This window comes from Pelodiscus sinensis, chromosome 11, assembly GCF_052426305.1.
Source record: "Pelodiscus sinensis isolate ZL-2025 chromosome 11, ASM5242630v1, whole genome shotgun sequence".
Taxonomy (NCBI): domain Eukaryota; kingdom Metazoa; phylum Chordata; order Testudines; family Trionychidae; genus Pelodiscus; species Pelodiscus sinensis.
The window spans coordinates 47898930-47914210 of record NC_143062.1 but is presented as its reverse complement, the minus strand read 5'-3'; the positions used below and the strand labels follow the sequence as shown (position 1 = coordinate 47914210).

The 15281-nt window shown below is 48.1% G+C and overlaps 1 protein-coding gene across 3 annotated transcripts in view; it reads left to right on the top strand.

The window, feature by feature from the left end:
* The window catches only part of SYNPR (synaptoporin), a 231170-nt gene that overhangs the window by 199452 nt on the left and 16437 nt on the right, over positions 1-15281 (top strand). For all 3 annotated transcript variants that reach the window (XM_075938487.2, XM_075938486.2, XM_075938488.2), the window contains one exon: positions 12955-13153. In XM_075938487.2, coding sequence (XP_075794602.1) covers positions 12955-13153 — 199 coding nt within the window. The remainder of the gene's footprint in view (positions 1-12954; positions 13154-15281) is intronic.

Here is a 15281-nt window from a genome sequence, read left to right as displayed (position 1 = left end):
CCCTGTATTCCAACTGGAAGTAACCCAAGAGAAAATACACTTTGAGCAAAGTTTTTCCAGCTCAAATGCTGGTGATGTGCTACTTTTTTTTATATGGAATTGCACCCGTAGACGCCTGCGGGCAGTGTCCTAGGAAAATGGGACCCTTTAGAATCACAGAAGCCGGCTATAATACAAATGAGATGTTCGGTGTTGGGGACTGGCCCTACGTTTTAGGATATGTCGGTGATGCATACATGCAAGTACTTGCAGGGTTAGGCAATAAGGTGAGTTGACGTATGAAGAAGAGTGGCTCGTGATGTTGCCTGGTCTTAGGAAGACGTTTATGAAAGGATTTTAAACGCAGACATTTTTTGGACTGCGAACAGTTGAAAAAAATACAAAGGACCAAACCTGTGGCAACTAGATCACGTGCTCAAGTGACACGTGACTTTTTTTGGCCTGCACTCACAAAAGGCATTGGGCCGGATTTGCGGTGATGTGCACATAGCGTAAGTTAGATTCCCTTACACTCAGATGCCCCTAGACTCAGGTACAAGTGAGCTGCTGTCGCATTGTATCTGCAGGGGAGATGGAAGAAGGGATAAGTAAAGATGAGAATTGGGTGCTGGACATCTCTGAAAATCAGGCCTAAGGTCTCTCGAGGGGAGCCCCCTACAATAGAAGTCCCCAAAATTGCTGGATACTTCTGAAATAAACACTCTGTGCTGGTTAGGCCTCAGCTGGAGTATTGTGTCCAGTTCTGGGCATCACATTTCAAGAAAGATGTGGAGAAATCAGAGAGGATCCAGAGAAGAGCAACAAAAATGGTTAAGATCTAGAAAACATGATCTCCGAGGGAAGACTGAAAGAACTGGGCTTGTTTAGTTTAGAAAAGAGAAGACTGAGAGGGGACATGATAGCGGTTTTCGGGTATCTAAAAGGGTGTCACAAGGATGAGGGAGAAAAATTGTTCTCCTTGGCCTCTGAGAATAGGACAAGAAGCAATGGGCTTAAATTGCAGCAAGGGAGGTTTAGGTTGGACATTAGGAAAAACTTCCTAACCGCGAGGGTGGTTCAGCACTGGAATAAATTGCCCAGGGAGGTTGTGGAATCTCCATCTCTGGAGATATTTAAGAGCAGATTAGATAGACATTTATCGGGGATGATCTAGATGGTACTGGGTCCTGCCATGAGGGCCGGGGACTGGACTCGATGACCTCTTGAGGTCCCTTCCAGTTCTATTGTTCTATGATTCTATGGGTAAAGAGTGCTGTGAAAGGTAGTCTTATCCCTATCAAGTTGAAGTAAGGTAGGCAACAATGGAGGAGAGGAACATTCAAACACAGTTAAGCATTTGTTTTCTACTATTTTTCCCCAGAGAAGACACACGGGAGTACAGGGTTGGAGGTGACCACCTACAGTTGTTTCATGGCTTAGCAAATTAAGTTTTCTTCCTTCCCAAGAACCTTCTCAAGGGAGATATTTCTGAGAAGGGGAATGGTAAGAGTATTGGAAGAGGTATTTCTTCTGAAATCACCTGTCAGGCCCCTTTTATCTTTCCTCTGCCTGCTTAACCACACCATACCTTCACAGAATCCTTTGCTTCGTCTTACAGCTGTAGGTATTTGACCCTGGAAGGGCAAAGAGTATTTCAGCTCTGAAAGCCTTTGAAAAGATGAAATGCGGTATTAAGGAATCCTCTTTCTTTGAAAATACATCCTGCTTGACAGCTTCTTGATTCTGAGACGTAAGGGGTGCTAGTGGGAGTCACTGCATAAAGGTTATAATTACTAGGAAGTGGACAGAGAATGGCAGGGACAATGGAAATAGTCCACATTTTGTAATAAAGCTCCGTTTGCAGGTGTCCCTGTTATTTAAGAATGCTTTCTGGGAGCTCTTACGATCACCTCAGTGCTGCAATCAAAGATTTCCCCGTTGGAAGAAATCCCTCTTCAAAGGGCACACTTTAGAAAGGAGTGAGGGGCATGCTAGGGATTCAAGTCACAGCAAACGACTTGTTTCATTGTTGTTCAGATGTTCCTTTTTCACAAAAGAGCACACCTGAGCCTAATAGGGCTAATTGCAGGAATCAAACAGGTTACTAAAAGCTCCAGAAATTAATGACAATCAATACAGCACAGTCAAATAAGTAGACTGCAGATGGATCTGACCTCTTACCAGTAGCTGTTGGCCTGGCTGATTGGCTCCATCTCCCTTCCTGATTGCTATAATAGACCCTGCTTCTTGGGTGGCAGCTAGCAGAGCACCTTTCTGATGTAAAGGATTGGTGTATTAAATATGGCGAAAAGCCTAGCACTGGAAGAAGTTACTTTCCTGCTGAGGTAAGAACGACTCTCCTTTGCTCTGTCTTTGGAGACCCACGTTGAGGGAAGTCTTGGTGCTTCTGAAGATGTTGGCTGTGGAACAGTCAGATTTGGGGGATGTCAGAAGAGTGGAGACCACTCCTTGTAGCCGAAGAGCTTGGAGCACTTCTAAAGTATTGTTCCTTCATCAAAGGAGTAGATGTAAGAAGCTGCTTCTGGGAAGACGATTTAGTCAGTGGGGCTTGTCTACACCACTGAGAAGATCAATCCTCTGGAGGTCTATCTTCTAGCGTTCAAATTAGTGGGTCGAGTGAAGACCCGCTAATTCAAACTGAGAGTGCACTTCTGTCAGCTCCGGTAGTCCTACTCCTCACGAGGAGTAAGGGAAGTGTTTGCTCCCGTCAATCTCCCACTGCGTGGAAGACCCAAAACCACGATTTTTTTTAACTCCAGCTATGTAATTACAATAGCTGGAGTGGCATATCTTAAGTCGACTTTCTCCTTTAGTGTAGACCAGGCCTTAGAGGCAGAGCCAACCAATGCAAGGTCAGCATATGCCCACATCTGCCAACGTTCTTCAAATGGCACTTGTGAAAGATTTCCTATTCACCCCCTTTGTTAGACGCACTGCTCTTCAGTATGCACGGGTTCCCAGAAAAGGCAAGTCCATTGTCTGCATGCTCGGGGGAAGTGATGGGAGCCACTTTGTTTCCTAATGTCTCTGAAACAAGTTTCTTTGCTTTGTTCGCTAGGAAAACGTAGACGCTTAATTTTTTTTTATCTGTTTTCTCACCAGGGAGTGGGAGTAGCTGTATGGAGTCTATTCATTGTATTTCAGAACAGTGCCTCCCCTTGTTGAGCTTACCAACCTAAAGGAAATGTTTCACAACACGTTCCTACAAGGATTCCTACCTGCCATCGCTAGTTTCCAGAGCTCTCTGTCTTATTCTGGTTGTTGTTAATCCTTTTTTCGTTTAAAAGGCCAAGCCAATTGATAATCAGGGTACGAGATAGAAACAAATAATGAGGGGAGGGGAATTAAAGCACAGATGCAAAGAAGGAATTGTAATTTTGACTTTCCATGGGAGCTTTTGGACCAGACAAGATCAGTGTGTAATGGGGTAGTCTGCCCCCTAAGAGCAGTGCAGCCTACTGGCCAGTCTTTCACAAGGCATGGGTGGCCTGATCCACACTGCCTGAGGAAATCTGGGGAGAGTCAAGGAGGTCCTGGCAAAACTGAATTGCCAGGGCCTGGATTCTGGAGCCAGACGATGGGAGGGTACTACAGGGCTCTCAACTTATGCAGCCTGTAAGGAATGAGCTGGGAAGAGAATTCAGCATAAAAGTTCCCCAGGGCCATCCTTACCCAGACACAGAATGTGCAGCAGCGTAGGGTACCTGAAAATCTGGGGCACCGCTGGGTCTTAATGTCCACCCACCCGCCTCTGCCTATCCCTGCTCTGTGGCTCTGTTTCCTCCAGAGAGGCGCTAGGGAACTTACACGTGACAAAGTCTGCACCAGAGCTAAGAGCAGCACATTGAACTTGCGAATGAGCCACTCAGAAGGTAATGGCCCCATTTCACAGGCGTTTGCCAACCCCAGCTACAGACTGTCCGTTTCTGAGTTGACTCTCTGGGCCGACAGGTTTCAAATTTGCTTTCAAGCTATTTCATTCGTGTGTGGCTGAAGATTATAAAATCCCAGCTCTAAAAAATTGCCCCTCCCGTAGCTGCCGTTGAACACGGGGCACCAGTTAATCGTAGTAGTTGAACCCCTCTAGTCCAGCATTCTCTTGTCTGGCAACACCCCGGTCCAGCATCATTTTAGTGAGCTAGATGTCCACTTTGGTGCGGCCAAGTTTCCGCAGTCCCATAAAGTTTGTTTATAGCCACCAGTCCTGAGCCTAATTTACCCCAAATGTCTTCTCAACACCTACTGGAAGGGTTGGTAATGCCTCCCACGGTCTGGCAAATTCTCTGGTTTGGCACCGGTCAGGTCTCGAAGGTGCACGGCTAGACATGGGTGTCAGGTAGGTAAGGTGGGGGAAGGCTCCGCCTTCCAAGCGGCCAAGCATAGCCCCACCCACACTCTGCCCCCAGAACGCCTGCAGGGCTGAGGAGGCTGGGGCCATGCCGTGGCCATACTGCACACCCTCTGACTTCCTCTGGGGCTAGGGAGGCTGGGGCCATGCTGAGGCCATGCTGCATGCCCTCCAACCTCCTCCAGAGCTGGGGAGGCTGGGGCCATGCCACGGCCATGCTGCATGCCCTCCAACTTCTTCCAGGGCTCGGGACATTCCATGTGCCGTCTGCCCTCCTCCCTCCCCAGTGCTCAAGAGGCCTGTTGCGTGGACCACCCACCTTCCTCCACCAGTGCTCCGGGGCTGGAGAGGCTGGGCTGAGCCTCAAAAAAGAAGATATACAGGATCTTGCGTAAAAAGGGGGTTTTTTTGCACAAAACGGCCCCTCTGCACTGCTAGTTTTTGCACAAAAAATTCTTCCGCAAAAAGCATCTGCAGAGAATATGCAAATGACAGCGCGATAAATGCTAATGGGCACTGCATTTGCATTGTCTCTGTCAGTCAAAGGTTGCAGTGTAGACGTAGCCTATGTGAGCCCTACGGGGGGCAAGCAGAGGGGGGTGAATTGCAGGCACGCTCCAGGAGAGACGCTTCCTGCCGGGTGTGGTTGGGTATATTCATGGAGGTTCTGTCACATGACATAATCTCGAATGCAAGATTCATCATTACTCCCTAGAGACTCCAGGGCAATCCTGAAGCGCTGGCAACCCTCTCAGTGTGTCACATTTTGTGTGTGGTGTATTGTGTGTTGGCCAGTTTGCAAGTTGCTGTTGTAAGAAATAGGGACATTTACCAAAGCGGATAGTGGCATCAGGTTGTTTTCATTGCCACGTCTGCTTTTCTGTTCTTTTCCAGTAGTGGAATGGAGAAAGACCCCTCCTTCCAAATTTCCCTTGCCAAAAAGTGTTCGCATTTTGCCTGGAACGGATCATTGCCCTAACTCAGGAAAACAAGATTCTTCTCTATACAGCCAAAACCTTAAATGCAAGGTTAATGTTCAGTATATGTCGCAGTCCCCTCAGCCTCAAAATTAAGCCCATTCTTAGCTGAACAGGGATGTCTCCCACCTATAAGAGGAGAGCACTGAGAGTGAATGAGATGCTGTAACGAGGTATGGAATGGGACCCCTTCCATAGAATCCGACGGCTGGAAGAGACCTCAGGAGTCATTGAGTCCAACCCCCTGCCCAAAGCAGGACCAATCCCAACTCAATCATCCCAGCCAGGGCTTGGTCAAGCCGGGACTTAAAAACCTCTAAGGATGGAGATTCCACCCCTCCCTAGCAACCTATCCCAGTGCTTCCCCACCCTCCTAGGGAAATAGTTTTTCCTAATATCCAACCTAGACCTCCCCAATTGCTACCTAAGACCATTGCTCCTCGCTCTGTCATCTGTCACCCCTGAGGAATACTGCCCCTGTGCCCACTGAAAGTGCCTAGAAACATCCTACTCTAAATCCTCAGTGTGCAAAGGCAACTTCAAAGAGGGGCACCCCGCAGAAAGCTCTCACACGCACCCCGCAAACTGGAAACAATTGTGATCGCCCTTACTCTGTGCTCCGATCTCCAAACGTTTGTTTCCTAGGGCCATGCAGTGGCGAGACAGCAGTGCTTGAATAGGGAAGAATCCATTTATACAAACAAAAAAAACCCTCAAGTGCCCTTTTATGATATTGTCAAGTGAGACAATACAGCTGTCTTGTCATCACGCTGCTCTTAATGTGCAAAGCTGCAGGGGAGAAAGGATGTAAAAAGTTATGCTGTGGTTGTCTGATCTCGCACAAGGCCTGCTGTCAGTGGGCTTATTATATAAGAGAGATCCTGATACAAAACCTTGGCTTGTCTTGGTTTCCATGGCTTAGAACCATAGAATCATAGAGCTGGAAGAGACCTCAGAAGGTCATCAAGTCCAGCCCCCTGCTCTAGGCAGGACCAATCCCAACTAGTGGTGGTCAAAAGGCCCCAGGAGCGAGGTATTCTTAAGGGTGCTATGCTGTTATAACAAAAAAACAGTCAGGTGAATCACTCTGCTGTGCATTTTTTAGGACATAAAGTCAGGTTCTTGTTCATCATGACACATCACACACACAGAATGGGAAGCGACTGTCCAGGAAGGAGCACTGCAGAAAAGGATCTAGGGGTCAGAGTAGAGCACAAGCTAAATATGAGTCAACAGTGACACTGTTGCAAAAAAAGCAAACATGATTCTGGGACGCATTAACAGGTGTGTTGTGAGCAAGACAGGAGAAGACCTTCTTCCGCTCTACTCGGCTCTGGTTGGGCCTCAGTTGGAGGATTGTGTCCAGTTCTGGGCCCCACATTTCAAGAAAGATGTGGAAAAATTGGGGACAGTCCAGAGAAGAGCAACAAAAATGGTTAAAGGTCTAGAAAACATGAGCTGTGAGGGAAGACTGAAAGAACTGGGTTTGTTTAGTTTGGAAAAGAAAAAACGGAGAGAGTACATGATAGCAGCTTTCAAGTTACAAGGAGGAGGGAGATAAATGGTTCTCGTTGGCCTCTGAGAATAGGACAAGAAGCAATGGGCTTAAACTGCAGCAAGGGAGGTTTAGGTTGGACATTAGGGAAAACTTCCTAACTGTCAGGGTGGTTAAACACTGGAATAAATTGCCAAGGGAGGTTGTGGAATCTCCATCTGTGGAGATATTTAAGAGCAAGTTAGACAGATATCTGTCAGGGATGATCTAAATGGTGCTTGGTCCTGCCGTGAGGGCAGGGGACTGGACTCGATGACCTCTCGAGGTCCCTTCCAGTCCTAGTGTTCTACAGTTCTGTGATTATTAATGTTTATTTATTACAGCACATTTACCCAGTGTTGCTTGGGTCCCATAAGGAGAGGCTCAGAGCAGGGGTGTGGGGATGCTGCATTCAGGGTTGAGGGCTGAGGAGGGGTTCTGGGCAGGGGACTGGGTGTGGGGGAAGAGGGCTGAAGCCCTCTTCCATGAGATCCATACTAGGGCTGCTTGTTTTTTCCCTTCATGTCCCTGTCAGGGAGTAAGAGCAAAATTCACAGTTTGTCTGCCCCCTGCACTCCCCAGCCAGAGTGAGCAATGCAGCAAACTGTGCACTTTCCCCTCGCTCCCTGATGAAGGGGAACAGCCAGCAATGTCTCTGTATGAATCTTCCCCCCCACACACACACACGCACACTCCCTACAGGGCACCTGAGGATGAGAGGTTCAGGGCTGGGTCAGTCTTGCCCCCAGCCAGCCCCCTTCACCTGCCTGGTGATTCTGTCTCTTTTCTGAATGAGTTTAGAAGCCATCCCTTTCCAGGCACATCCCATTGTCCTGGCAAAACCAAACCCTGACCTTGCTTTCAGTTATGATAGCAGGAAGCTGCATCCCAAATTTGGTGGTCCTCACTCTTACCGTGTAGGAAGAGTCCTTGAACACACAGACAAGCAAACAGACAAACTCTCTCAAATATCTAGTAGACTCAGCAACAGTGTGTTTGGTGCTGTAAGAGACACAAAATATAAACAGTCCCTTCCTTGAAGACCATTCCTTCTAATTTGGGGAGCAAGTTTTTAGCATCTTTTGTGACTCCCAGTGCCACCTGCTTGCCAGTTAAGAGCTTTTATTTCTGAAAGGGCCAGTAGCTTTTCCTTGAGCTACCCAGCAATCAGTGAGAATCAGTCTGGCTAACACAGACCAGCGATGTGCCTGCCAAACTCACTAAGCACTGTAGCATACCTGCTTTTATTCAGTGCTGAGTTTAATGAGAGAGCAAGATTCAGGTTGAACCTCTTTACTTTGGCAACATCCATGGTCTGGCATGATTTTAATTAGCCGGATGTTCCACTTCTCATGGGTGTGGCCGAGTTTCCTGCAGTCCCATAAAGTTTGTTTACAGCCCCCAGTCCTGGCTTTCAGAGTTCTGTGCTGTTATTTAGCTCTAATTTCCCCCTAAATGTCTTCAAAGAGCCCAGTAAGCAGTGGAAGTGTCGGTAATGGTGCTAGACAATACTGATCTCCCGCGGTTCGGCAAATTCTCTGATTTGGCACCGGTCAATTCCCAAGGGTGCCGGACTAGAGAGATTCAGCCTGTACTGCAAAGAACAGTTATCAAGATCATGAATATTTTTAAATTGCTGTCTCCTCCTCTCCCTCCTGGTGCAGGAGGACTCTGGCAGAAAGTGAGAGAAGTAACCCTCGTGCACGCACAAGAGATGAACCACAAATTGTCGTGAAGTTTAAAACAAAATAAAAGATGAACTGTGGGGCTGAGCATTACCAGGGTGATTAAACTGTGAAAAATCCAGGTTGGTGTGGTGTCAGGATCAACAGTCTGAAATTTGTCATTGCTTCCTTATGGACAGGCTTTGAACCTGTTTTTTTTTTTTCTGGTTTTCTTGCTCCAGCTGGCACACTAAGGCCAGGTCTACACTACAGAGAAGATCTTCCGGGTTCGATTTAGCGGGTCTAGTGAAGACCCACTCATTCAAATTGAGAAGGTGCCCCCATCAACGCTGGCACTCCTGCTCCTCACGAGGAGTAAGGGAAGCCAATGGGAGTGTTTGCTCCCGTCGACCGCCCGCCATGTGGTCAGCCTGAAAACACAATTTAAGAGACATCGACTCCAGCTGCGTAATTAACATAGCTGGAGTTGTGTATCTTAAGTCGACTTTCCTTTTTAGTGTAAACCTGGCCTCAGCGACAGAACCTTTGGGCAAAATTACTGAATCAGCTGGAGACTTTCCCGCAGAAGGGCTACGGGGGAGGGGCATCAGCTGTCAAGAAAGATGGGTCAAAGTTTCAGGCCTGGTTGGAGCAGGGCTTTCAGTGTAGCTTTAGAGCTGAAGCCTGGAGGCTAAAGTCCCGTCATAAATCGGAATTTCTCCCACCTCTAGGGTTGCTTGGATCCGGGCTGAGTCATGGTCTGTTTCTGAGCCCTTCTGCTCAGCTGATGTACAGCTGGATTGTTTGTTTGGGCTGAGATTGGGTGACCACAAGTGGCTGCGATGAGGTGGGCGCAGTTATTGCAGGGGCTCTCTTCTAGGCTGGAAAAATCTAAGCATAAATGCTCATGGGTAAAAAGAACTTCATGAAAGATGACTGGCATGATCCCAATGTATCCAGTATCCCTGTAAGTCACTTGGCCCGGAAGGGACTGCCAGACAGAGCCGGGGCTAGACATTGAAAACAAACCCTGCAGGCCTACGATGGGTCAGAGCAAAGGGCGCAGTCAGGGTGCATGGAGGGGAGAAGAGGGAAACGATATCGATTTGTTTTTCACAATTCTCAGCAAGATGGCAAGATCTATTTTGAGAGACTCGGGGCAGATCATCCGACTTGAATGGCACAAAGCCAGTTCGAACCCACTGAGAATCAGCCTTAGATACACTGGAGGAAGCTTTGCAGGCCTGACCCTTCAATGTGATGAGAATTGTGTACTTCCGTTACTTTCCTTTTGCTCGCCTGTTTGCTACCCAGGTGAATTGCCTCCAAATGCTATTTCGGGACTGCAACAAGGAAAGCCAGGTCTGGAAATGTATCCTATTAAAATAAGGGCAGATTCCTAATATTACCTCTTTAGTCTTTCTTTTTCTGCCTCACTGATGTTATTGTTTTACCAAGCACCGTTCCATGACGCTTCAAAAATGAATGCCGGGGCTGACGTGAAATTTGCAAGTCATGGTCGTGTGGGTTTGCAAGTCTGTTAACAGTGTTAGCATACAAACTGCCCAGGCGGCTCTGATCATCAAAGCAAAAGCAGTCTCTTAATAATTTCCTTCTTCCCCAGCTCTGCCTGGCTGGTAAATATATGCATCAGACTCCTATGGTGGTTGCCATTAAAATATCACCACGGTTTCGGCAGAGTCATTTCAGATCCATGAAGTCCTAGACAAGCATTCAGTACACTGATCTTAGATAAATAGCTGGCAACTTTACCATCAAGTTCAGAGGGGCTGAGGACCAAATGGGCACTGGACACTATTCCTAAAGTGGTGGTTCTGAATTAAGATACTTTAGCAAAGGATAGAAAAGGAAACTTGGAGAGCTGCTAATTGTGCTGTTTCTGTTCCGTGGATAAATAAAAGCCTTCCTCTCTCAGACTGTCTATTTTAACAAAGGTACAGGTTGAACCTCTCTAGCCTGGCACCCTTGGGACCTGACTGGTGCTGAACTAGAGAATTTGCTGAACCACGGGAGGTCAATATTGTCTAGCAGCATCACCAACACTTCCACGGCTTGTTAATCTCTTAGAAGACGCTTAGGGTAAATTAGAGCTAAATAACAATACAGAACACTGACAGCCAGGACTGGTGGCTGTAAACAAACTTTATGGGATTGTAGGAAACTTGGTCACACCCATAAAAAGTGGAGCATCCATATAAGTAAAATCATGCCGGACCACGGAAGTTGCTGGATGAGAGAGTGCCGGATTAGAGAGGTTCAACCTGTAATTAACCTGATTGTGGAATCAGAGGGTGGTCATGCCTAGTAACTGATCCAAAGACTGCTGAGGTCAATGCAGAAGTTCCTGTTGATTCCAATGGGCTTTGAATCAGCTTCTTATTTCCTGTGCGCCTTCTGGATAGATACAGCACACAGAGAACGTATGTGTTGCTGTCGATGGCCGCACCACCTTAGAACAATCTCTGGACATGTCTACATTACAGCGTTATTTTGAAATAACAAGGGGAGCATCCACACAGCAAGTCCGTTATTTCAAAATTATTTTGAAATAACAGGTTTCTTATTTCGAAATAATAAACCCTCATTGCATGAGGAATAACGCTTATTTCAAAATTGCTGTTTCAAAATCACAGTTGTGTGGGCGCTTCACTGCTGCAATTTCGAAATAGCTCCTCTCCAAGGCCATTCAAAGTAATTACTCCCCAGCGCTTCCCGGGGCTCCAAACGGAGTTAGCGCATCCACATTAGCGGAGCTTGCCTCGGACTAATTTCGAGGCTTCCCTGTAGTGTGGACGTGCTATTTTGAAAGAGTTATTTCGGTAGTTATTACTCCAAAATAACTTATTTTGAAATACCCTTGTAGCGTAGACATACTCTCTCTTACCTTGGTTATGTTGAGAAAGGAAACTTTTGTACCCAGTACTTGCAGAATCCTACTGACAGGTATGAGGAGCTATTTTATTTTTTCCCATGGAAAGACAATGAACCTTGATGAAAAGTGTTTGAATAACAGAGACAGAAAGCTTTCAAATCAAGTCGGAAACCGCTCGGAATATGCTCGGTATCTCTCCCATGTGTTCAGTTTTAATCAGACTTTGTTGGCTGATGGGGGAGGGGGAGAGAGCGAGAGTCTGTTACTTATACATCTCCAGACCGCTACACTCTAAGGAGACAGATGAATGTTTTTTAGCCATCCCTATGTTATAGCAGCAGGAGCTCAGTGAAGAATACGTCTGCAGCCAGTAAATATCTTTAAGCCGCAGGCAATAGGAGGGATCCTTCTGTGCATTTCCTTGGGTTTTGTGTGGGTTTGTAGAAGAAAAGCCATGCAACCCTTCGATGTTCATTAATCTACCCGCTGAGATTTTTACTGCACCAACTTTTCATTATGTCAGGGATCGGGAGAGTGCTTGACACCCCCCCTCCCACTCCAGGCCCAACCCCCACTCCACCCCTTCCAGCCTGGGAACACCCCTGGAGTTGGCACCTGAGCTTCTGTGGGTACGTTCTGTTTCTCTAAGGGTATGTCTAGACTGCATGCCTCTGTCGTCGGAGTCATGTAAATTAGACTACCCAACATAGTCAATGAAGTGGGGATTTAAATATCCCCCGCTTCATTAGAATAAAAATGGCTGCCGCGTTGTGCTGGCTCAGCTGTTTGTCGGCACGAAGCAGCAGTCAAGCCGGGGATCGGTCGGCAAGGAAAGCCTTTGAGGACCGATTCTGTAAACCTCGTTGCACAGAGCGTAAGGAATCGATCAGCAAAGGCTTTCCTTGCTGACCGATCCTCATCTTGACTAACAAAACATGTCAGTGGTATCATGAGCTTTTATGGGCACAGTCCACTTCTTCAGATGAATGGAGTGAAGAGGTCCAGTTTCCAAATAAATAGCAGAGAAAGAGATGGGATGGGATGGGATGGGAGAAAGAAAAAGAAGGGAAAAAAGGGGGGGGGAATTGTCCATTAAAGTGTCCATGCTAACTGTGGGTACTAAGTGCTCTTAAGCTCATTTTTGTATGTCATTAGGGTGTGGAATGTAGTGGGCTGTCCACGCTAGGTCTTTGTTTAGACCTCTGTTGCAGGTATCAAGCTTGTACATGAAATTAAATTCTGTAGCCTCCCTTTCAAGCTGGTTTTTGAAATTGGCTTGCAATAATACGGTAACTTTGAGATCCATTAATGAGTGTCCAGGCAAGTTAAAATGTTCCCCGACAATTTCTGTGTATTACCTTTTCAAATATCTGATGCTCGTTAATCATTTATCGTAGACCGCTCACATGCAAAAGTGACTGGGGCTTAGATATACCAGCATTTAAGGGACACAAACACAGCTTGTGCGTGACCATCTTACTAGCAGGTAACAAATCCCTAAGCCTTTCTAACTCATCTCTCCTTCTTGGATTTTTTAGGTTGTATAAGGTGACTTTTGATGCTCCCACCTGTGAAGGCAAACGACGAGAAACGCTCTCGCTAATAGGGGACTTCTCTTCTTCGGCGGAATTCTTCGTCACTATCGCCGTCTTCGCCTTCCTCTATTCCTTGGCAGCCACCGTGGTTTACATATTCTTCCAGAACAAATATCGTGAAAACAACAGGGGGCCTCTAATTGTAAGTGGGTGTTTTCAGCATCTGTACATCTGTGTCTTTTTCCTGTTGGATTTTTGGTGCTTGGGTTTGTTGTCTTGTCGGACAGAGTGGCTGAGTATCCCACTTCCTTGTGTGGCTCTTGACTCAGATACTTCCAGGTCTTCATGTTGATTTAATCATTTAGGACCAGGAGAAGAGGGGATGAGGGAAACCACATGACTCGTGTAAATAGAATTTGGTCTCCGGCCTGTGAGCGCACGTGCAGTATTCTTTGTAGTGACTTTGGCGAGACTTTTCCATTTTGTGGTGCTTTCCAGAGTGGGCCTTTAGTGGTGAAGCTACGGGTGGGATGTGGGGGAGGGATGAATGGATGATCCGGGAAGGAGAGACCGCTGAGGATGGGAAGAAGTATGCTGATGGGAAAGCAGAGGGAGAAGAGAAATCTCTAGGAGTAACACAGACCTCTTAGAGCAGGAGTGGGCAAGAGAGCTTCCGCAAGACGGATCCAGGTTGATCTGGCTCGCGGATGCTCTGCCACTCACCGCCCCCCGGCCAACGGAGACCTAGGGCTGGAGGAGCACATGAAGCCTCCTCCTCCCCACCAGATTTGAGCAGCTGGTGATTCGCTGCAGGCTCCAGGCGCCCCTTAGAGGGCTGAGGCAGAGGATGAGAGACTTTGCATGCTCCCCCACCCCAAGGCCCTGATTGGCCTGGGGGTAGGGGGAACACACAAAGTCTCATCCCACAGCCAGGTTTGCCCCGAGAAGGACCTGCCAGCTGTTCAGAGCAGCTAGCGGTTCTCTCTATGTGGAGGAGCTGGGGACAAAGGCTTCACATGCTCCCCTGCCCCCAGCCTATCTGTGGGCGGGGGAGCACGGAAGTGTCCTGGCCCCGCCCCTTTCTCTCGAGGTCCCGCCTCTTCTGTGTGGGACCTGGAGCCACTTCAGAAATTTGTGAAGTGGCCCCTCCCTTCTAAAATTATTGCCCCCCCCCCGCCTTACAGTGACCTTAACATGCCACTAAATGTCAAAAGCAGGGGTGAGCAACCCGTGGCCCATCGGGGTTCTACGGATAGCCCACGAGACATTTTATTTCCTGGTTCCCACGCGCAGGGTTGCCAGATTCTGCTGGTCGCCGTCCGCGTTGGATTTTTTTCCTTCCGGTATTACTAAAAGCGACACACACGTACAGCCAGGACACGTGACACGTGTCCTCCCTCTGCGTCCAATCACAGTGCTGCTACAGTCAGGGCCGGCTCCAGGCACCAGCCAATCAGGCAGGTGCTTGGGGCGGCACTGTGCCTGAGGCGGCATTTCAGGTAAGCAGCCAGTGCCGCCCCTGGCAACGCCTAGCCCCGCCCCGCCGATTTAAAGGGCCGCGGCCCGGGAAATGCCGGGAAACACCGCAGCTGCGCACAGCCAGCTGGCAGGACCAATGCGCCCAGAGCCTGCTGGCCGCCCTTATCTCCTCTCCGTCCTGCTCCTCCCCTCCCCTGGCAAAGCCTAGCCCCGCCGTGCCCCGCCCTGCCGATTTAAAGGGCCGCGGGAGATGCTGCGGCTGTGCAGGCAACACTGGCACCATGTGCGCCTGGCCCCAGAGCCTGCTGGCCGGCCCTGTCTCCTAGTCCTGGGTCCTGCTCCTCCCCGGGGGCCGCTTCCTCCTCCAAGAGCCTCTCCACTCCAAGCCATCAGCCACCCTCTGCCTACATCGTATGGAAATCCCAGGTAAGATGCCCCCATTCCACCTAAGGTTGCCAGGTGTCCGGTATTTTCGCCTCCTGTTTGATAAAAAAAATCAGAAAATACCAGACACCTGCAAACCTATGAACACTCAGCCCCCAGCCTCTCCCCCCCCAGGTCCCAGCCCCCAACACCCTCAGCCCCAGGAACCCTTTGAAGTCTGTTCCTAGTATATTTCTCTTGTTCATGTTTGCAGTACAAGTAGAACCAAACAAGGATCCAGCGTGCGCGCGCGCGCGCACACACACACACACACACACACACACAGAATATTAACTGTTTGACATCCTTCAAAGAACCACACATGCTGTTTCCTAGATATTTCTTTAAAGAATTAAACTTCGTTGATCTGGGTAAACTTTTGTGTTTGAGGTCTCTATGGCAAGCTTCATTCCATATATAGTTGTATT